Genomic DNA, 23685 nt, shown 5'->3' with positions numbered 1-23685 from the left:
TCTCAGAGTTGTCGCCATGGGCTCTGTTGCTTTCCCTTTTTGAACGCAGGATCTTTGCAGTTTGAGGTTTTGACAACACATGATTTCCATGATGTCAACGATGATTGTGTTTAGAACTATCCAGATTAAAAGCAGTCATCTAGATGACAAGTTTAAATTCTAAGAGCAAGCTACAAATGCTCCACCATCCTCAACGCACACACATGTGAAATAGTAGCCAGCTCTTCTTCTTTCTGTTTACAGACGTGACGTAATCACGCAAAAAGGCCACACGTTTTACAAATTTCTTCTCAAAATATTGTATTTTTATTTTGTAAACAGTGGCCCTAAAATGCTGCCGTACTCAATTTGTTACAGTAAGTCACTTATTATTTATCACTTAAAACATCATTAATAATTAATAAAGCATTTATATATACAGTAATGTCTGCTGTTAATTATTGTTAGACATTATTAAACATTAGCTATTTCTTTCTCTCTTTTAGCAAATCAGGAAGAGGGTATCTTTTCTTTTTTTTTAATGAGTCAAACAACACTGATTTTCATTAGAGCTGTATATTAATTAGAAAGCTGACACCGGTCCATTAATTTACAGCCTTAAGGCTCCTAAGGGGAATTTGTGATATTAACTGAGACGGCAAATGAAATAATTGTGTCTTCCTTTCAGGGGAGATAATAAAGCTCAGGAGTATTTTACACTTAATAAGACTAAATTTGCCATCCATGAAAAGCACCACTTTTGCCTTCTTTAAGAAGCAAATATTGAGCGATTGATATCGAGTGTAATGGAATATTTATGATATGAATATTTAAGTTATGAGTGGGTGAAAGAGTGAGGGTGAGCTTTGATTTCATACTTCTACCTGGTGTTGATTAAATCGCAAGAAATTATTTGGTGGCTATGGGTGGCTGTGTACTAATTCTCAGAAGAAAAGCCTGGATCCGAATATGATTATACGCTGGAGAAGCTTACATTTACTTCTGTCACAGCGCTGTTAAATTCTTAAATGTGATTGGTCAGGCTAGCTCCAAGGTTAATATTACAAGCTCATTCACATGGAGTCTTCATATAAACGTTGTTCATTGTAGATAGATTGTGATGTTTTTGGTGTGGAGAAGCTTATTAAGCATCTTTGGAAGGAGTCTTCATTTTGTGTACCATTTATCCTACACATGATCACGAGGGAGCCTGGAGTCTATCCCAGGGAACTTAAGGTATAAAGCGGGGGACAATCTGGATGGGGTGGGAACCCATCACAGGGGACAATTGCACACACATTCACACACGTCGGTATTTCTACGGACAATGACGCATATATGTCTTTATACTTGTGGAGGAAGCTGGAGGACCCAGAGGAAACCCCTGAGGCACAGCGAGAACATGCAAACTCCACTCATACATGGCAGAGGCAGAATTCAAACCCTTAAACCACTTAGCAAATCTGAGATTATGAACCCCACCCCCATATCCTGGTATTTGGAAACCTGCAAATTGTGAAAACACCCTAGTAGAAAGGTAAACATGTTTACCGCAAACCTATGGATGGTCATATTTTTTTTTTATTTTAGCTGAAGTGTTCCTTTATAAAAGAACACTTTTTTGAACTCCTAAATTCTCTCTTTTATAAACCAAATAACATGCATGATGGCTGAAAAAGTCCAAACAGATTTCAGTGTAAACAGGACAAGAACATCCTTTACCGTTTTCATAGAGCTTTTATTTCCTGTTTGTGTGAGCGTTATCGATCGGGAGATTTTATAAATGCTTTTTCCTCAGGCAACTCCTTTAACCTGCTCCACTTGCTTCACACACAATTTCTCACGCCCTGGCGATAGCGGGCCACATTTCCTCAGCCAGGTGTGAAAGTGAATCCGTGAAAATCGTGTTTCAGGTGATAATGCAGTCCGAGGGATATTCGGCGATGATCTCTGACAGCAGGGCGTGTCATGCGTATGAAGAGAGTGAGGAATGAAGATGTTTTTTGCCACATCTGTATAGATTTGAATAATGAACTAGCGTGGTGGTGGTGTTGTTGTTGTTGTTGTTGTTTTAGATTCTCCAGGGTGTGAAGTGGTTGGTACTTCTTCTTCGTCTACAGACTCAATTTCTGTTATGGGGTAGGTTCTTTTCTTTTCTTTTTTTCCCCGATCACACACTTGTAAGACCTCCCAGAGGAGACCTTGCCCGAGGCTGTGGATAATATATGTATGAGTGTTCCCACTTCATCTCTAACAACCTCCCTCTCTCCCTGTGACCAGCCTTGCGACTGGCCTGGTTTTTATGATTTAAAACAGCTGTGCAGGACAGTATTTGAATGCAGAAATCCGTAACAGCACTCATGGGAGCAGTGCATTGTCTTGCTGGTTTATCTCCTCGCATATGGAAAGGTAGACCACACCAGAGCAGCGTTAAATCTGCAGGCTATATAATGCGCTGTATAATGCAAGTGCTTCACTTTGAGTACTGCTGGCCTGGGCATACGAGACATGGGAAGCTGCCAAGGGTACTATCTCGAGGGGGTGCCATTTTTAATGAGCTCTCAGTAGCCCTGATCAAATGTACCACTGCAGCCTTTCTTCACTATAGTTTATTGATGATGCTGTTCCACACCCGCTCGCCTGTAAAGAGCCTTGCCATGCAATAACAACTAATTGGTAAACAAATATGAATTTGCTTTATAAATCAGCGTTGATAAATGCTGGATTCAAATTGGTCAGACGATATTGAATGCTTTGCAGTAACAGCTTGTCTGTGAAGTTTATATTAATGTGCACATTGTAATAGATCATCATTTCTACTGTATACTAACAACTTTACACAGGGAACTTGTAAGACTCCAAATAAACAGATTATAAAACTTGCCTAATTGATTTCTGTAAAGAAATGTTTATTTAGCATATTTAGAAGGCGTCTCCAGTGTCAGTGCTTTGTAACAGTCAGAGGTAAAGCTGTAACTTCCAACACAGGATACAGGACTTTGCACTTTCTGGTCTCTTGGTAAAATTACAACCTGTTTTTTTTTTTTTTTTTTTTACTTATTAGCTCCAAAAGAGAGAAATAAAGAGGCTGTTGAGGTTGTAACTGTTTACAGCTGTTATAATGCAAGTCATAACATGCAAGAACTAACATCCAATATCTGTATTAACTATAAATGGATAAAAAGTGTGTCATTAGTAAATTAGTAAATTAAAATAAATGTTTGCATTGACAAATAAAAGGAATACTGCATGCAGTCAACTAACTGTCAGCTTGAATGTAGTAACAGTATCTCCATCATTGACTATTTTCTAAGTACAGAATGCCCCCACATGTTTTATTCCTTAGTGAAGAGTTAGTTTGTTATAAAACTATGTTCTTGGGTTGGGGGGGGACCACTTTGCCTTGCACCTCCAGGATTGGCGGTTTGAATCCCACTGCTCTGTGTGTGCGTCGTTTACATGTTCTCCTGGTGCTTCAGGGTACTCCAGTTTCCTCCCCCAGTCCGAAGACTGTGTTGTAGGCTGACCGGCATTTCCAAATTCTCTGTAGTGTGCGAATGGGTATTTGATTGTGCCCTGCGATGGGTTGGCACCCCATTCAGAGTGTCCCCCGCCTCATGCCCTGAGTCCCCTGGGATAGGCTCCAGGCTCCCCCGCGACCCTGTGTAGGATAAGCGGTATGGAAAATGGATGGATGGATGTTGTTGGGTTTTTTGTTAATAACACTAAGTGAAAATTGTGATCAGGAAATTCAGAAACATTCCCAAATGATTTAATTTTATTTCAAAAACATCATTTGCATCAACTGAGCAAAACAGATCAATTATTACACATAATAAAAATAGTCAGTACTAGGCAAATTTGATAGGCATTGCATAGGGCAGTAGTTCCCAGACTTTTTTCAGTCAAGCCCCCCTTTGCTATTTGGGAAAAAAATTCGGATGTAACACAGTGACACTGTATCTGTATCTGTATCCAAATTTAAATAAGTGGGCATGGCCTAAACTGGAAGGTTTTTTTTTTTAAATAGAGATGTGCATGGGACTTTTTTAAGCACTTCTTGCACAGTTATTTATTTTTGTTTGTACCTGCTTGTGACATTTAACAGATTTATCTAACAAAATTACTTGGCTCTATTTCCCAAAAATTAAACCAACTAGTAGCTTGATTTAAACTATAGTGACCCTGACCAGGGAGTTACTAAGGATGAATGAATGCTAAAAGTATCATTCATGCTCACGTTCCTAAACGTGGTCTTCCTTCATCCTGTGAGCTTTATACTGTATCTGACCGCTTACTCTCGTGTACGTAAAAACCTCCTGCTCAGTCCCAATCTAAAAAAAGAGCACATTATATGTTCACTCGGTTACATCCCTCATGTGAATAAATAATGTACTGAAATGTTCTCAGCTGTCTATCACATCGCCTGAATCTCAACAGCATCGAAAATCCATTATGTTAACAAGTGTTTCAAAGTCCTAAGACACATAAAGGAAATCCAGTGTGTGAGGCTGAGGGGGTTGGTGAACTGGATGAGCAAAGACTATATGAAAAGACTCTACAAGAAGCATTACTAATGCTCTTCATGTTGTTTTGTGTCAAGTGGTATGCCCTTGCCATTTTTCCCCCCATATATTTATGGATGTCTCTTTTCACCTTCGCAGCACCGCCCAACAACATCTCAGTAGTAGCAGAGAACACACCAGCGCCGTTCAGCCGCTACCAAGCCCAGAACCTCACTTTGATCTGCACTGCCAAAGGAGGCAAACCCGCACCATCGGTAAGTCAAATTTACTTGACACATGCATCACAAATCACATCAGGGTCGTCCTCAGTGCTCTATTGAACGCTGGAACAAAAGACTCAGTGCATGACTGCTTTACTGCATAAATTGCAAAGTTCTATGTCATTCACAATCTTGATTTTGGTAGCCCACGTCGTTGAAAATTGGGGCCATGAACCTTCCGGATGTTGCCATGGCTCGGTTTAGCCATACTGGTGAACTCCACTAGGCCATTAATCACGCTTCATGGGTGCATAGTTATGTATTCTGGATCGGTCCTGCTTACAATTAAGTGCCCAGCGCGACAGGAGCACGAGGTGAAAATGATTTCCGCCACCCTGCCTTGAGCTGGGCTAGAGCAGACGCTGGCCTCACCTGCGACAACCTCTATCAGTGCCCTAGAGTTCATTCACAGCACTGTAGAACATTCTCTCTCCATCCTACACTCCTTATCAGCTTCATCAGCCTCTTCATGAGCAGACTCTTAATTTGTGTGAGATTACATATGACAAAAAAGTGCCTAATTACCTAACAGCTATTGCTCTCAGTGTTCAGAAAATCTGAAAACCTGGGGTTGGAACTGTAGAAGGTGCAAACCTAAGAATGTTAAGGATTTTGAAATGCTTTTCATGGAGAACATCGTTCACAATTCTCTACATATGTCTTCAACTTGTTTTAAGAGGAAGGGGTTCATTGTTGAAGTCAAATGTTGAAGAGTTATTATTGCACCTAGTGGTCAAAAATGGGAACTGAAAAAGTGCTAACAGAGGCCCATTGGGACAGGACTCACGCTGCCCCATGCTCACTCTCAGAACATTTTCAGTAGAGGATTGAGCAGCAGACAGGATAGTTAATGACAGGGTTGCCAAATCAGGCTACTTCACAGCTGCTAAGATCTTGTTTTATAGCCTATAATTGGAATTAAATCTAAAACATTTCTGCAAACAAAGTCAAAGTGTAAGTGCAGTCAGAAATACATTTCCCACACACAAAAAAAGAAGAAATATGAATATGCCTTCATTTTCAACTATTTGTGGTTTTTGAGATCTGTGGGTTTGGGGGCTGAAATCTGTCATACACACCTGCTGTTTCTAACACAAATGAAGGAGGTACATTTTAAAACCCACACAAAACAAACTGCAAGTTCCAGATGTATGCTGGATGATTGCATATTGTCAACTGTCAACTGCCTATTATTATTATTCACTAGTTAGTAGCATATATATGCATATATATATATACACACCCCCCCCACACACACACACATATATATACACACACATATATAAGTCAAGTTTGATAGCCGTTCGTTGTTATTAATGTCCCCCCCCCCCCCCAAAAATCTAAGGTTATGAACTGCTGCTGTCCTGAATTTTCCAACGACAGAACACATTAGTCCCAAGTTTTTTTTGAGTTCAGTTTAAACCCATTCAATTCAAGTGAGCCACTTACAGAACAATGAATTGAAGAGCTGCAAACCTGTGTTATATTACAGGAAACTCACTGTCTACATCGCTCAATCCTCTTCTCAGCTTGGAATTGTGTTTTTCCACACTTGAGAGGCTGGAAACTCTCCTGTTTTATCCCACTTATCATTATCAAATAATTCCACACTTTTAGAAAGACAATTCTTTCCTACCCACTGACCTGCAAATTTTAGATGCATGCCTTAACACTGTTTGATTTTTGGACAAATGAGCCAGAAAGATTTGTTGTCGCAGAGACCCGACACAGATTCTTTTTTTTTTTTTTCGGAACTATGGGGGAAACAGTCTAGTTCAAATTATATTACATCTAATTTGGAGCGTTGCCTGACTCACTAATACAAGCTCTACAAAACACTGCTCTGAAATTAATGCATTTTTGGAAACAGTGTTTGTTGACTTGCAGCGTAGAACGGCCCCACGGAGGCTCTGTGAGCGCAGCCAAAGTCGTCTAGTATGACTTTGTATGACTAAATCAATAGCGAGTAAACAGATTTGGAGGATGTTCGGAGATGGATCATCCACACTCTCCCTTCTTCGCTTTTATCTAATGGTGGCTCTGAATTTTTCCCTAAGTTGGAGACAAGTGAAAATATAAAAGTAACTTGGATATTCCGTAGTGTTGTTATGCTGTTGGAAGCTCTATTCTGATGGTCTTGATTTGTTTTCTATAACAGCAGCTCTGACAGTAGTTCCATTCTGCTTGTTGTAATATGTTATAATTTCTATAATAACAGCTTAGAAAAGGAAATTGTATGGTGGATGCTTGGAGGAGATTTATCTAAGTTTAACATTTATGGAAGGAGTCTCCAGTGTCAGCATTCTGGAAGTGTTAGAGGTATACTTTACTTTTTGCAACATGAGAAATGTCAGTAACCATGACAAACGACATTTGACTTAGTGGTTAACACATTGCCTCGCACCTCCAAGTTTGGGGGTTTGAATCCCACCTCCACCCTGTGTGCGCAGAGTTTGCATGTTCTCCCCATGTTTGGGTGATTTCCTCTTGGTACTCTGGTTTCTTCCCCCAATCCAAAGACATGTGGGATTTAAGAATGACTTTTCCATAAAATCTCTTACACTGTCAGTATTTATCATGTTGTTGTTCGAAGCTGAAAGAAGGAAAGTTGCTGTGTCATGTGCCAAAAAAAAAAATCTATCTAGTATGCAAGTATGCAGCGCTGCTTAGCCAAAAACAGAACATAGTTTTGTTTTGTTTTGATCAACTAGATGTCTTTGTCATATTAACTGCAATGAGGAAAAAAAGAAAGTCGTTTATTTTCTTTCACACTATCCGTTGTTACCCAGATGAGGACAGGTTCCCTTCTGAGTCTGGATCCTCTCAAGGTTTCTTCCTCAATTCAAATTAGAGAGATTTTCCTCACCACCGTCACCACTGGCTCACTCAATAGGGATAAATTCACACGCTTACAATCTGTATCCTGTGTTTATATATTCCTGTAAAGCTGCTTTGAGACAATGTCCATTGTTAAAAGCACTATACAAATAAAATTTAATTGAATTGAATTGGTGCGACAACAACTATTTATATTTACTAACGTAATTGACAAGAACTAACCTGATATTCCACAACAGTAAGTGTGACTCGAAATGTATAAAAAGCATGACATTGTTTTGGTGGTGGTTGTTGTTGTTGCTGCTGCTGTTGTTGTTGTTGATGCTGCTGCTTCTGCTGTTGTTGATGTTGCTTCTGCTGTTGTTGTTGTTGCTGCTGCTGTTGTTGTTGTTACTGCTTCTGCTGTTGTTATTGTTGTTGCTGCTGCTGTTGTTGCTGTTGCTGCTTCTGCTGTTGTTGTTGCTGTTGTTGTTACTGCTTCTGCTGTTGTTGTTGTTGCTGCTGTTGTTGCTTCTGCTGTTGTTGTTGTTGCTGTTGTTATTGTTGCTGCTTCTGTTGTTGTTGTTACTGCTTCTGCTGTTGTTATTGTTGCTGCTGTTGTTATTGTTGTTGCTGCTTCTGTTGTTGCTGTTGCTGCTACTGCTGTTGTTGGTGCTGCTTCTACTGTTGTTGCTGCTGCTGTTGTTATTGTTGTTGCTGCTTCTGCTGTTGTTGTTGCTGCTGCTGTTGTTGTTGTTGCTGCTGCTTCTGCTGTTGTTTATGTTGTTGATGATGCTGCTTCTGCTGCTGTTGTTGTTGCTGCTGTTGCTTTTGTTGTTGTTGCTGCTGCTGCTGCTGCTGCTGTTGCTGCTGTTGTTTAATAAATAAATTTTACTCTTCCTCTGGTGTAAGGGGAATAAAACACATCCTTGCTTGTTCTATGCTGTAGAATAAATTGTTCAAGGCTAAAGAATAGGAAAAGCCTTTATATTTTCCTGTCCTGCCTTTTGGCACTTTAGGCTCCAAGTATGTACCCTTACCTGAATTTGACCTCCTTGATGTTATACTTTTTTAAGCAATTAATTGAGGCTTTGTTGTCTAAATGATCAGATTTCTTTCTCTCCTTGCATACCTTTGTATTTTGAAAGTCTTTGAATAACAGCTGAACCAAAAATCGATGGCACGGCTTCATCATTTCACCACCTTCTCGAAATCAATTTGTGACAGCCATTGTGCATAGCTCTCACAGCTCAGCGTAGTACATCATGTGTGCAGTGTGCCGTGCACCCAATTTATAATACAGGATTGCTCTCTCCACGCCTTTTTGTTAAGTCACGCTATGCGACACAAAGCAAATCCATTCGGGGGTCTTTATTTTCTCTTTATATTGCTTTTTATTTCAAACAACATGCATGTTAAACTTTAAAAAATGGCTTGTTTTAAAGCATCCAGCAGTGTTTTATTTTCAAGTATCTGAAGTGATTTTTTTTACATCTGAAGTGATGCCTTCATATATTTCAACCATATATACTTACAGCAAATTAGTCATTTTCAGAAAACATTTTCTTTATATTAATATTCATTAGCTTGCTATACTAGCTGGCTTTTTTAATCAGTCCTTTGTTCCCTTGCTATTCCAAACCCAAGACTAAGAAAAATACAGATTTCAGATTTAATGTTATGAGATAGCAGTGAAATAAATCAGTCATACTGACCTCATCATTTTGAGTGTCTCGTGTGTCTCATACTAATCACATACTCGTGCACTAAATAGTATAGTAAAATAATGTGCAACTAATTTAGAACAATAATAGCAACTGCTCTACGTTCATTGCCTGCAGTGAGCTAATCACCTAAAGTTATTCAACTGAATTTCTCTAGTGACAAATAAAGTCAGTGGTTTTGAACAGTGTGTGAAAACAGGAAGAGTGTTTGTCAAGGCTTGTCTTGGAATTTAACACAAAACAGTCTCTAAAGTTTACACAGCATGGCATGAGAAACAAACAACTTCCATTGAGAGGCACTTCTGTGGATAGAAATGTCTTGTTGATGATCTCCTCTTGTCAGGGGAGAATGGCCAGACAGGTTCGAGCTGACAGGAAGACTCGAGTAACTCAAATGATCACTCTTTACTACATCTCAGAATGAACAAAACCTTGAGGCAGGTGGGCTAATACAACAAAAGACCAAATCGGTGTTCATTCCTGTCTGCCATGAAGAGGAATCTGAGGATAGATTGGCATAGGCTCACCAAAATAATAATAACTGAGTGTAGCGAACCTCACAGCCACGGCAGACAGACCACAGACACACAGAGGTAATTTGAGGGGAACTAGTGCATGTTTTATTTACAAAACCAAAAACAGAAAGGCAGTGTGAAGGAAAGGGGTGAAGGAAGTGAGGGTTGTGTGCTCAGCGGTCTTCCCAGCTGAGATTGTCATGAGAGAGAAAGCTGTACAGCGTCACGGTGGGGTTCCCATGCGGGGGAAAAATATCCACAGAGGGAGCAGCGAGGATGGGCAGCTGGGGAGCGCTGTTGTCCCTATCGGTGGACAAAGAAACACAAAGTTATGAAGACTTTCACCTGCTGCTCCCGGCGTGCCCTTTTACACTGTCTCCTGGATGGGAGAGAGCCGCCACTGCAATCAGCGATCACCAGCCATATGTGGGTTGGACCGCTCCGCCTTTCAGCCATGCTTTGATACTGTCCAAAACACTAGGGTTGCTGAACGGGAACAAAGGCTCTTCGTGCGGGTGCTGCTGGGGGGCTGAAAGCACAGTTCCCAGCAGCAGCAGTCACACGAAGAGCATTCTTCCTCTTTTGGACGCCTACCTGTGGTCCGACGTCACATTGAGTTATTAGAATTTTTTAATTTTCAGACTTGAAGGCTATAAAGACATAAATAACAATCTCATCAACAGCTTGAACACATCATGACCCTCAGCATGACCTTTTAAACTAAACTATAGCAGTTCCCTATTGAAGTGCTTGTGGAAATTTGGTAGTTTTTCCTCCATACAATCACAAGCTCACGCTGATTAAGAAGGAGTTGAATAATGAAGGCTAATAGCGAGTATTATTGAGTGAGAGCGGACCGTCCCAGTCTTTACTCCAATGCCATCTCCAAAGAAATTATATCATCATCCTTTTCAATGGCACATTTTAATGGTGGGCCGAGTGTGCGGGGGTTTGGCCAAGCACAGGAGCAGGGACTATTGTCAAGCAGCTAAATGAGCTTGCCGCTTGGAAATTGGGCTTCTGGCAGCGAAGAACATGCAGGTGCTTTAATTAGTCACCATTCAGGAGAGAAAGGGGCCATGCATGGTCTCTATTCGCAATTGTGTACAGGCTCTCGTGTTGAATTACATCTGTTTGTACAGGCCACCTACAGTAAATGAGCATGACGCACAGTGGTACACTTTTGTATGTGACCTTTTATTATGCAGACATTGTGAGAGGACATTTGTGTTTGGGGCATCCAACAGAGGGTCTGATTGAGTGTCTATATATATATATAGAGAGAGAGAGAGAGAGAGAGAGAGGGAAAGAGTCAAGTCTAATGGTGACTAATGGTTCTAATTGAGTTTGTATCTTTATCAAAGCAAAATATAGACTTCAAGCCATACTAATGCGCCCACTGACTTTTATTAGATGGCCTTCTATTATATTCCTTGTACCATATTTTAAAATGGGTGTACATCATGTTGGAGTGTAAGTAGGAGCTTAATGTCTAGCTATAAATGCATGTTTAATTCAAAGAACGAAACCAAATCTAACTCAACATAACTACAAATACAGTACTTGATCATGAACATGTGCTCACAGAGGCAGCAAGTTTCACCGCACACTGAGTGCTAGATTTCCCTCGTAGTGCCTGGCAGGTGCAATATAACCACACAGAACAACAGGACAAGCAATCTTTGTGCATCTCTGTCTGTCTTAAGGCCTGTGCACTAAACAAAGCCAGCTGCCTGGTTTCATTCTGCTCATGAGAACCTGCAAATTAATTATATTGAACAGCCCATGATACCTTATATTCAACATTTTTCACACTAAATAGAATTCAAACCAGACCCCTAGCATAGAGCACTGTAAAGCAGGCATGGGCTCGCATCTCAGAAACAAGTCAGGTGTGTTGGTCTTTAGTGTGATTCAGTGATTGACTCCAAATCCCAAGATATATTAACCAGTGATGAGATCTATAAAGATATTGGGGGGAAAAGAAAAAAAAGTTTATGGAGTGCAACGACGAGAGAGATGGGATACTAAGGACATCTTGTGTGAGTTATTCTTAAATCTCTTCTTCTTAACATGCTGTTTTGTGGAACCCATCACAGGGCAAAATCCAACACATATTCACACACTTTGGAAATGCCAATCAGCCTACAACACATGTCTTTGGTCTGAGTACCCAGAGGAAAACACTAAAGCACAGAGAGAACATGCAAATTCCATGCACAATAGGGCGGAGGCAGGATTCGAACCCCCAACTCCAGAGGTGTGAGGCAACAGTGCTAACCACTAAACCTCTGTGCCCCCCAGTATATATTTTCAAAAAACAGCATTTAACAGTTTATTAAATGTTATCACCTAATAGCGCATGAAGTGTAATAGTTTTTATTAGCCCTTCTTTTTCAGAGCCAGTTATTGGTGTTAATAAATAATTATTAGATCAAATTAATATGGTCAAATTGTTCCTTGCGATTGCTGCCATCTTATTAGTGTTCTACTTTTTCATCATCATCATTGTAATTTCCACTGAAACAGAATGCCAGGGCGGGACATATAGAGTGACTCCGCCCCTTTTTAAAGATAGCCAATAGCATTAAGCTTACCTCACAGCCCGGGCTAAACCGTACTTGACAGTTAGTACAATGGATTTTTATAATGGTGTGTGCAGGACAGTTCAGATTCTAGAGGGCATTTGATTGGATAGAAAATCTTATGAGAAGCTGAAGTGTAGAATGATGTCATCAAAATTGCTGATCCGTACTGGTGGTAGACAGAGTGTAAATTTTTAATGCATATATCTTCTAAATGCGAACTATGTCACTGTTTTGGAGTGCACTAGCTTATAGATAAATTTAAGGCTTACATATTCATACTTAAAAGCCACAAAACTTCCATTTTGATTTCATGGGGACTTTAAGGCCTCAGCAAACTTCATGCAGAGACAGTGTTCGAATGGCCTTCACAGACAATATGAAATAATTGTGGTGCAAATGGACATCGTGCAGAGGCTTCACCTGCTGTGCTATGCACATGGCAACTAGGTGAACTCCATGGGTGAATGTTACGCAACTAAACTTGTATTTGGTTGTTACATATGAGACTTTGCAGCAGGCAAGGTTCTTCCTGAAGTTGCGAAACATGTTATGAAATTTTAATAGCGCCACCTGGAGTACTGGAGAACTGGTACACAAGGGCCAGTGCAAAACCGCAGCGCATATGTTAGCTTGTAAGGTCATGAAAGTGGTGTCATCTTCTTGCAAATCTTGCAAATGTTGCCTTCACATTAACTATGCTCTGTAAACACTGCATAACTGATAAAGACCGACGGATGCAGAGTGGCAGCTTAACGTCTACATACAGTAAAAGCCGAGATGAGAGAAAACACTCGGCTTCACTCCGCCCCAACCTCACTCAGAAAGCAATGCAGCTTTCTGAACCATGATCACTTATCCTAATCAAGAGTGCAATAATGACGTACAGCTCTAATGATGTTATAAGACAACAATAATGTAAAGCTATGATTTGTTTGTGCAATTGATTATCTTCCATGGGGGAAAAAAAAGCAGTGCCAAGCATTTTACCACACGCTGCAGGAAACCATTAACAGAAACAAGCGATGCTCTAAAAAAAAAAAAGCATGTAATCTAATTCAAAGCAGGCTTGCGCTGTTTACAAATACTGTTATTAGTGTCCTGTGGCAGTCGTTTTCTCTTAAGTGGATTCTTCCTAATGCATCGTTTTTATCTGTTTAAACGTCATGTTTCACTCTTGCAGTTGAAATTATGCATTAGCACACAAATACACACATAAATGATGCAGGTGCAAAAATAGGATGAATAGTCATTATGTGACCATTAATTTGTCATTTCCAGTTCACCAGTCTCGTTCTTTTTTCACATATCAATCAACCATTTTCTATAATTTTGTTGTTGTTTTTTTTCACCAGGAAATGTTTACTTCTTGCATTTGGTCTGACCACTCCTGATTATATAATTATGGCTGTTACAGCCCAAGCAAGGAGCCTGGATGTTACAGCCAAAATCTAATCAAAAAGGCTGTTCACAACTCCCCTGTATTCCTCTTTTCTTCCTGATAAACTCCACAACTGCAGAGACATCTGAGAACTTCTGTAAGTGGCAGATCTCAGAGATACAGTACACTTATATGCCCAAAAGTTTGTGGACACATGGCCATCACACCCACATGTGATTTTTGAACATGCCATTCCAGATGTAGTCCCACCTTTACTGTTATAATAACCTCCAGACTTCTGGGAACACTTTCCACTACATTTTGGGATGTGGCTGTGGGGATTTGTGTTCATTCAGCCATAAGAGCATTAGTGAGGTCCGGCACTGATGTTGGGTGAGGAGGCCTGGGGTGAGGTCAGGGTTCTGTGCAGGACACTTGAGTTCTTCCACTCCAACCTTGGCAAACCACGTCTTCATGGAGATCGCTTTGTGCTCATTGTCCTGCTGGAACAGGTTTGGGTCTCTTAGTTCCAGTGAAGGGAAATTGTAATGTTACAGCATACGAAGAAATCCTAAAGTGTGGGGAAACTTTAATTGTTTGGGGAAAGCCCACACCTGGGTCTGATGGTCAGGTGTCCACAAACCTTTGTCTATTTAGGGTATGTCTGAATCTGAGGCGTAGAGGGTAAATAAGAAGGGAGTCAGAACAGTCCCCTGTGGTGCCCCTGTATTACGCACCACAGTACCAGTCTTGCATGCTGTGGCTGAGAACTCAGATAGTCAATAATCCAGTTCACTAATGAAGTGTCTAAGATCTAAAACACGGGGAAAGAAACTGGTTACTGTGACCTGTAACATTGATTCACATCACTGATATAGAACCATTTCTCTTCCAGCACTAAGAGAAATGAAGCTTCTCAGAGGATCTGCAGCCACACATTTGCGTAAATGATGCACTGTAGCCATGGCTGTAGCCATACAGTATATCCATCCCAACATCAAATTAAATTTAGGAGGAAGAATTAAACTGGCCATAAAATAGCATGTGCAGCGGGCTGCGTTTTCATTAACTCGGTGTAAGGGAATAAATGTGTCACTCTTGTAAACACACTTTCACTACTAGATATATGGACAGAGTGTATGAATAAATAAATAATACTGGGTGAGATCTAATTTTCAAAGTTTCAGCTAATGGCCATATTTATAGTATGGGGAAAGCATGCAATATATATATATATATTTTTTTTCATGTTGAAATGGTTTACTATTAGGCATATAGCCACTGTTACATATAAGTATATTAGAGATACACGTGTTACGTTATGTTACATGTACAGTATTGCTATTATACAATTCTATCTTCTATTCTATCACTATTGGTATAGTATATTTTCTATTTCAGGCTCATTTGGTGCATTCAAGTGGTTAAATTCAACAGTGAGAACAGTGTTGCTAGGCAACTTGGAAATATGAGTCTTCAGCTTGAACTAGCTACGGATCGAACATTAACAATGTTGCTAAGTTGAGTCTTTATATAAATGCTGTAAAGGCAAATTGCAGTGGAAATAAAACAATCTGAAATAACTATTTTCTTCAGGTGTTAAGGTTAATAAATAAAAAATGAAAATGATTTATGCTGTAATTATGGTTATCAAATAAAAACCAAAATTTTGGTTTGGTCAGATCAAACGTAGGTACAGTTTGCCTGGTGAAATAGTACAAGAGTACACATTGTGTACTTTTGTATTTTACTAGGCAAATTTTTCTTGCATTTGGCCTGACCACACCTGACTGCTTATAGACTAAGCAAGTATGCTGAATGTTGCAACATTTGCATCACTGACCAATTGCATTGGTTTGCCTTTGGGCCTTTAAATTGTAGCACAGAAGATCCGAAATGGAGGAAGAACGAATTGACTATTAAATATTTCATAAAGAAAATACTTGAAATGAAAAAACGAGGTGGATGTTGATATTGTTGGTAAACCTTACATCAGTTTTAGAAATATTTTGGTATTTTGGTATAAATGTCCCCTCTGTAGTGGGTATCGTGGGTTATGTTGTTATGATTTATTTAGCAATTCAGCTCACAGAGACATTCCATGAGATGATAGGCGTCGTGGATCACATTATTGATCTGATTCTTTTGAACCATTTTGATTCACTGATTCAAAAACAGCAAGTTATAATTGCACATGTTTAATAGCTAGCATTGCATGACATACAAAGTACACACAGTACCATGGCTGGTTAGAATTCTATTTGGAACTTTTCAGGAGTTCTAGATGCTCAGCTTTAGTTGTAATAGCAAAAAACAATTCGCTTTTCTCAAATGCATGGAAAGATAGTCAAACTCTGTGGCAGAACCAATTAAATAAACCGATTACTTCCATTTCAAATGATTGGCGGAAATGTTCTACAACAGATAGCAAAATGAGGGATGGCCCAAAGCCGGCCTGGGTTTACATTTAATGGTTACTCCAGTCATTTATCTCACCATAAACAACTTCACATTAATGAACAGTGTCTTGGACATGATATAGACCTGTTTTTAATGTACACTTTTGTCCGGAAATGCAGCACAAGCTTTAGATATACCAGGTGGCATTTGAATCAGTTCTGAACCAGATTCCAAATTACATGGAGGTTATAAAGGTGGCTGCTTATGGTTGGGTCAGTTTTTTTTCCCTTCATACTTGACCTTTATAAAAGCCCTAAACTTAAACATTTTTGGCCCATAATTGTCTGTTATATAGGACACAAGTTTGTGTTCTCTGTAACAGCAGTTCTGACAGTAGTCCTGGCTGCAAGGCTTATATTAATATCCTCATTATAATACATTACTATTTCTACTATTTCTTTCTATAGTAACAACTCATTCACACGAAATTGTGGATCCTCCACATCATCAAAAATTGCACATTATTTTGCAAACAATATACATTCACTATCCACTTTAATAGGAAATGGGAACACCTATACACCTGCTCATTTATGCGGTTATTCAATTAGCCAATCATGTGGCGGCAGCAACACAATGCATAAAATCGTACAGACACGTTTCAAGAGCTTCAGTTAATGTTCACATCAAAAAGTGTGATCTCTGTGACGTTAACAATGGCATGGGTGTTGGTGCCAGATGGGCTGGTTTGAGTATTTCAGAAACTGCTGATCTCCTGGGAATTTCACACACAACAGTCTCCAGTGTTTACACAGAATGGTGCGAAATGCAAAAAAAAAAACCTCTTGTATACTGCAGGCTGAAACACGTTGTTGATGAGAGAGATCAGAGGAGAACAACAAGAAGGCTATAGTAATCCATATAAGCACTCTTTACAATTGTGATGGGCAGAAAAGCATCTCAGAATGTGTTTCAGCCTGTAGACCTGCTGCACCCAGGGTGTTTTTTGGTTTTCGCACCATTGACACTGTTATGTTTGAAATTCCCAGGAGATCAGAACTTTCTGAAATACTCAAACCAGCCCATATACGACTAACCTACATGCCACGGTTAAAGTCACAGAGATCACACTTTTTCCCTATTCTGGTCTTTGATGTGAACTTTAACTGACCCATATCTTCATGATTTTATTTATTGTGCTGCTGCAACTTGATTGGCTGTTGGATGACTTCATGAATGAGCAAGTATAACGCTGTTCGTGGCATGGAGGTTAGTTTATTTATCCCTGTCTCACTGAACAGGCTACACAGCTACTAGTCAAGGCTCTTGTTATCTCAAAACTGGACTATTGCAATATACTACTCCTAGGCCTCCCAGCCAACTCCATCAAACCCCTTCAGACGAGAATGCAGCAGCTCACCTTGTTTTCAGTCAGCCCTAAAAGAACCCATGTTACACCCCCCTTCATCTCCCTCCACTGGCTTCTTGTAGCCGCCCGCATCAAATTCAATGCCTTGATGCTCACATACAAGACCTTGTCTGGAACAGCATCTCCGTACCTCAACACTCTCCTTGAGATTTATGTTCCCTTGCACAACCTGAGATCGGTTAGCAACCGAAGTCTGGTAGTACCTACTCAGTGAGGCATGAGGTTCCTTTCCAGAACCGTCAAACTGACTGTCCCTCAGTGGTGGAATGAACTTCCAACCTCAATCCGGAAAGAATCTGTCCCTATCTTCAAAAAAACGGCTAAAGACCCACCTCTTCCGTGAACACTTAACTAACCCTTAACTTGTCCCTCCCCCCTCTCCCACACTTATATTTTAAAAATAATACATTCTGCACTTACACTGGCTCTTACACCTCTGCTCTGCTTCTCTAGAACTCAAAAAATCTTGTATGATAGCACTACTTGTATTGTTCTCCGCTTGATACAAGCTTTACTTGTATTTCCTCATTTGTAAGTCACTTTAGATAAAAGCATCTGCTAAATTAATAAATGTAAATGTGTTCCTATTAAAGTGTGTGTGTATATATATATATATATATCTCAATGTCATGGTATATCTGAGGCCTATCCTAGGCTTAACACTGGTCAAGAGGTGGGAATACACCCTGGATGGGACACCAGTCTATCGCAGGACACCATGCACACACTCATTCACACATTCATTTACAAACTCATTCACACCTAGTACAACCCATGTGGACACGGGAAGAATATGCCAAACTCTACACAGACAGTTACATTAACAATGTTGTTCCTTCACAGTTGAAAAAACACTTGTAAAAAAAAAAATGTATCGTCCTTTATTTAAATATTATTTAAAAAATGAATACATGCGTAAAGTTTATATAGGACTAAAATAAGTCTATGTAAATTAGCAGCATTTTAAATTAGAAACACAATTATGGGCAGAAATTCTGTATATGAAACCATCACCATGGTTTCTTCTGTCATTCTCTCTCTCTCTCTCTCTCTCTCTCTCTCTCTCTCTCTATCTATCTATCTATCTCTCTCTCTTTTTGCCCTAGAACTTGGTAGCAATTTAAAAGCTTACGACTCTGATTGCGCTTATTTAGTCAGTGGAGTGAAACAGCCCTGAAGGCCTCAGAGAATCAAAGCGCACCCCAAACAATCATCTCACACAAACGGCTGACAAAAAAAACCCAGGAAAGACAGAGAGGGAAGAATGAAGCCAAACGGCTGGGGAAATGTGGCGTGTCGTGTAATGGCACTTTACTCTAGTGCAAATTGAATTCAAAATGTCCATCCGCCCCAGAATGGACAGGCGGATTAGAGAGAGATGCAATTCTGTTTTTATCGCCTTGAGTGCCCCCCCAAAAAAACCTGAGCGCTGTGGAATGAGTAGCGCCAGAGACTGCTTGCTGAGAGTATTGTGATTTTAATACAAATATCTAGAAGTTGTGTGTAGTGGGGACTTAATTCCCTGTCAAAAAATGTACTACTCAGGAATCTTTAATATCCACATGGCACACAGTAGGGGAAAGCAGTCATAATAGGAATGCAGTCTAGCTGAGGAGTAGGACAATATAAAATCTGTAACACACATCTCAGCCATGGATTAATGACAGCACTGCGTGGATGGAGCGCAGCTGAGTAGCTGTGTAGCTTAGCACATATTTCTGCACACTTAAAAGATGTGTTTTCACTCACTGACAGGCTGACTGACTGATCCCCATTGTTAAAATGTGCAAAATATGTATCAATACACTTCTCACACATATTCAGATTTTACCTACATTTATTCCCACATCCAGTACTATAACAGTTCTTACTCACAAGTTGTCTCATGTCCTCACATGTCACATTTATATTATTATTTTGATCAGGCATCTTTAATAAAGGACCAAAGTGTGCATCATTAAATGTTTCAGTGAATTCTTACTATCATCCAATAACATCCGGTGAACTGACGGCATTCATGCACAACTAGCTTTTATAGGTTACTACAGCCATTTTAATAACATATTGGTTTGTGCAGAAAAGAGCATTTACTATTGCACACTTTGATGACTGTCCCTTACTGGTCTTCAGCCAGAAATGGTTAAATGCAGTAAAAACTTTTAAATACAAAATAAAAGACTGTAGAAATGGATGTGTTTCTGTTCGTACGGGCAATGGACAGAAAACCTTTTCATGAAACACAGTGGTGTGCTGTTACAGGAAAATAGTCAACAGTGGGTAGCGTGATGCGGCCTGATGCGAAGCAGAGAAAGTGTTACCACCACGAACTTGAATATTTTCCAATAAAAGCAAATCCTGATGTGTGTTTTATTATCTCACAACAGAATTTTGAGAAATGTTCTCATTATTTAGAGATTTCTAATTCATAATTTTTAAGAACCTTTCTGACTCTGAATTACTTCTTAATATTTTTGGATTAATTCACACTAATTCATAATTTGGGGGAAATCAGTTTAGTTTGATATTCTAATGTATCATTTCAAGACGTGTTCTCGTTGTTTTAATATAATACATTTAAAAAGACATTCTTTTTTTAAAAAAATCCTTTTTGAATCTTGTGAAACATTAATAATTTCTGGAAATGTTTTGGATATTTTGAAAAAAAAAAATCACAGTTTTGAGAATTATTTTCTTTTAAATAATAATTTTGAGAAATGTATTCATTATACAGTAAATATACAGTATTATATACTGAAATATACAGTATTTACTTAAAGATTGTAAAATCTGAGAAACTTTATTGTAATTACGACCTTATAATTATGTTTTATTTTTCTTATATTGATACAGTAGGAAATGGGCTTATATATGGTCTTATAAATAATTAATTAAGGAGCCATTTGGAATGCAGTTAGCACATCTAGGTTCCTTCTGCATTGGGCAACAACTAAGTTTGCATAATCTTGCCAGTCCAATCTTGCCATCTTCTTTGCCAATCCGATTGGAGGTAATTTCACTCAATTCCAGAAGCCTTCAAATCTCTCTCAACTTTTTCCTCTCTCTTGTTCTAGGTATATTTTAAGCGAGACGGTGAGCTGATTGAAGTGATCTCCTACGTCTCACCGACGGCAGCCGATGAAGGAGGAGGCTCAGCAGGTGTGCGCAGGGCAAGGCCTCTGATGAGCAGGGATCTGGATGACACCAAAATGCAGAAATCACTGTCTCTGCTTGGACGCCTCTATACTGAGAGTCCGAGACGGAGCTACGCGGCCCGGCAGGCACGTTATGAGACCAGTCCAGCTACAGAGGCTATCCCAGAGACGGTGGTGAGCCGCGAGTTTCCGCACTGGGTGCAAAGTGCCGACCCGGCCTACTTCTTCAGCAATGCCCACCTCCCACAGAGCGATGGTTCTGTGACTGTGCAAGCCAAGCTCACATGGACCCTGAACCCTCAAATGGACAATGATGCCCTATTCAGCTGTGAGGTTAAACACCCAGCCCTCTCCATGCCTATGCAGACTGAGGTCACATTGGGTGAGTAGTATCTCATCAGTGTATGAGGCTGTTGTGCTTTAATACATTATTTTAATACCATAGCAATTGGTGAGCCTCAAGGTTACCACTGGCACTTCATAATCATAGGGGAAATGATCAGGCGCAAGGCTTGATAGGAGATTAATGGTTTAGACTTATCATGGGTTAAACTCAAGGTCACGTAAACCATCATGCCTTAAATGTACAAGCAGCCAAACAAGTCCAAATATAATGAAGTCAAACAACTTCTTCATGCCACTGCCAACCAAGGTCATGCTGAGGAAGTAGGATATCGTCAGTGCATGGGATGGTTGATGAACCTTACTGTTACTGTTGGAACTTCAGAATAACATGCAAGGTGCATGCATGCAAGTTATGAGTTCAAATCCTTCCTGGCTATTCCAGGGTGAATAGTCAGGGAGGGTTTAAGAAAATTCAGAACCAAAGTTGAGAGGGACAGTGAAAGGAGATTAATGGTTTAGCAAACTGATCATGGGTTAAACTCAAGGTCACCATAAACCTGTATGTCTGAAATGTACAAGCGGCCAAACAAATCCAAATATAATGAAGTCAAATGCATTCTTCATGCCTGTGTAACCCTAGGTCATGCTGGATGAGTAGGATATCATCAGTCCATGGAGTGGTCGTGCTTTACTGCTGATTTGAGACTAAATGAAGATTCATAGCATTAGCTGAACCTCAAGGTTACCTTTGAAACTTCATAATAGCTGTGCTCATGGACCCTAAGTGGAAATGTCCAATTTTCAACTATCTTTATGTCTTGGTAAAGAGGATATAAAGGGTTGTAGAAACATCTTAAGGATGATAAGTCTAAAGTTGGGTGCACTACAAAAGAAGATTCATGGTTGAGGGGATCACCACTTTGAAAAGATCAACACGCTGCCATCTCTGTGCCTGGTGACTGGATTATAGGGGATTGAAGAAGTTGAAAATGTGCCCTAATGTTGATTTAATGCCAAAATAGAATGGACTATGGATTAGCAGGCTTATCATAGGTTAAACCCATAGATTAAAACCCAGGGTCATCTATGCTTGAAGGTTACAAGCACTCAAATCGCAGGGTCACCCCACATCCAAACAAAGTGAATGTTGTGAATACAAACACCATATTCATGCCTGTGCAGACATAGGTCATGCTGCATGAGTTATCATCAACTTATTGTGTGGCTGTGCTTTAAAGCTGATTTAATACCAAATAATTGGTGAACCTCAAGGCTTCTTTGGAATAATAAGCATGTGAGGTATTACATTGAAACACTCAGATGACACTGTGCCAGGGTGTCACAAATTAATTATTTAAATTCTGGCATTTCCAGTCATTCCCACATCTGCCTTTTTTCTGTCTTTTGACGTTAATAAGACAAAAACACAGCTCATCATCTTACAGAGAAACTGCAAGAGCCAAAGACCTCAAGATGTCTTGAAGACTTTCCCATCTTGGAAAACCTAAAGTTACAGCTTTACCTCTGACTGTTATAAAGTGGAGACACTGAAGACTCATTCTAAAATTCAACATAAATGGCTCCTCACAGAAAACTTTACCATATCAGTAATTACATGCATTTTGTTTGTTAATGTGGAGCACTAAACATCTGCTATAGCAGTCCTGTTGTAAGTTAACGTATTAGAATGACAGCATTAATATCAACCTTGTAGCCAGAATTCCTGCCAATCAGAATTGAGCATTCATCTGTTCTGTGGTATAAATTTTAACACCCACCCAATTTGTCTTTACATGAAGCCTTTAGGACAGAAACAGCCCTGGCTTGTCTCAGAATTCAGTGCCCTTGGTGACTTGAAACTTTCATAGCCCTTTTTTTAGGGACTGTTGGTCTTGCTGAACCCAGCATTCTTGAGGAGCTGTCTAAATAAGTTGACCTTTGAACACTACAATTTTTCTTTCACTGATCAGGACCTGGATAAAGGAACCTCTTTCTAAATCAGAGGGCGAGAAACAAACCTACCTGCAGTCATCACTTTTCTCTTGGCTTGTCCTCTACCTTCCTTGCTCTATCACCACTGCATCTTTTTACATCGCCCTCTGACAAATGCATTTAGAGCAACTCGGACTTCCATTTGTTGCTTAATTGTGTTACAGCCGGGCAGATTGCAAGACCTAACGCAGAAATGCTGAATCTCGCTGTGATTGACAGGCTAATACATTGCACTGCCGGCGCGCTAGATTGAGTTAACTTACAACCATTATTGAAAAAGTCAACCTGAATTAGGCGAGTGGAGTGAGACTTGAACCACATGCTGGCCTCCAAGATGCCATTGTTGTAGATGCCAATGCCAGTGTGGTCCTAATAATAATAATTTACCATGCTAACTGAGATGTTATGGAGATTTCATGCTAGTTTGTTTTTCACCATTCGTTTGCTGAAATTGCATTTGTATGCAGCTGAAAAAGTGAGGAAAAATGAATAGGATCCCAATAGGTCTTTTTTCTCATGGAGACCTGAACCGAACTGGCTGTTAACGCTAAAATAATGATGGCCTCCAACAGCTCCTATT

At 39.8% G+C, this 23685-nt stretch overlaps 1 protein-coding gene across 2 annotated transcripts in view; it reads left to right on the top strand.

Annotated features, from left to right (window-relative positions):
- igsf21a (immunoglobin superfamily, member 21a) overlaps nt 1–23685 on the top strand; it is a 275022-nt gene that overhangs the window by 226096 nt on the left and 25241 nt on the right. For both annotated transcript variants that reach the window (XM_053652843.1, XM_053652842.1), the window contains exons 5-6: nt 4644–4759; nt 20688–21150. In XM_053652843.1, coding sequence (XP_053508818.1) covers nt 4644–4759; nt 20688–21150 — 579 coding nt within the window. The remainder of the gene's footprint in view (nt 1–4643; nt 4760–20687; nt 21151–23685) is intronic.

This window comes from Ictalurus furcatus, chromosome 21, assembly GCF_023375685.1.
Source record: "Ictalurus furcatus strain D&B chromosome 21, Billie_1.0, whole genome shotgun sequence".
NCBI lineage: Eukaryota > Metazoa > Chordata > Actinopteri > Siluriformes > Ictaluridae > Ictalurus > Ictalurus furcatus.
Note: the sequence above shows the minus strand (reverse complement) of the source record. Positions and strands in the feature narration are given on the sequence as shown.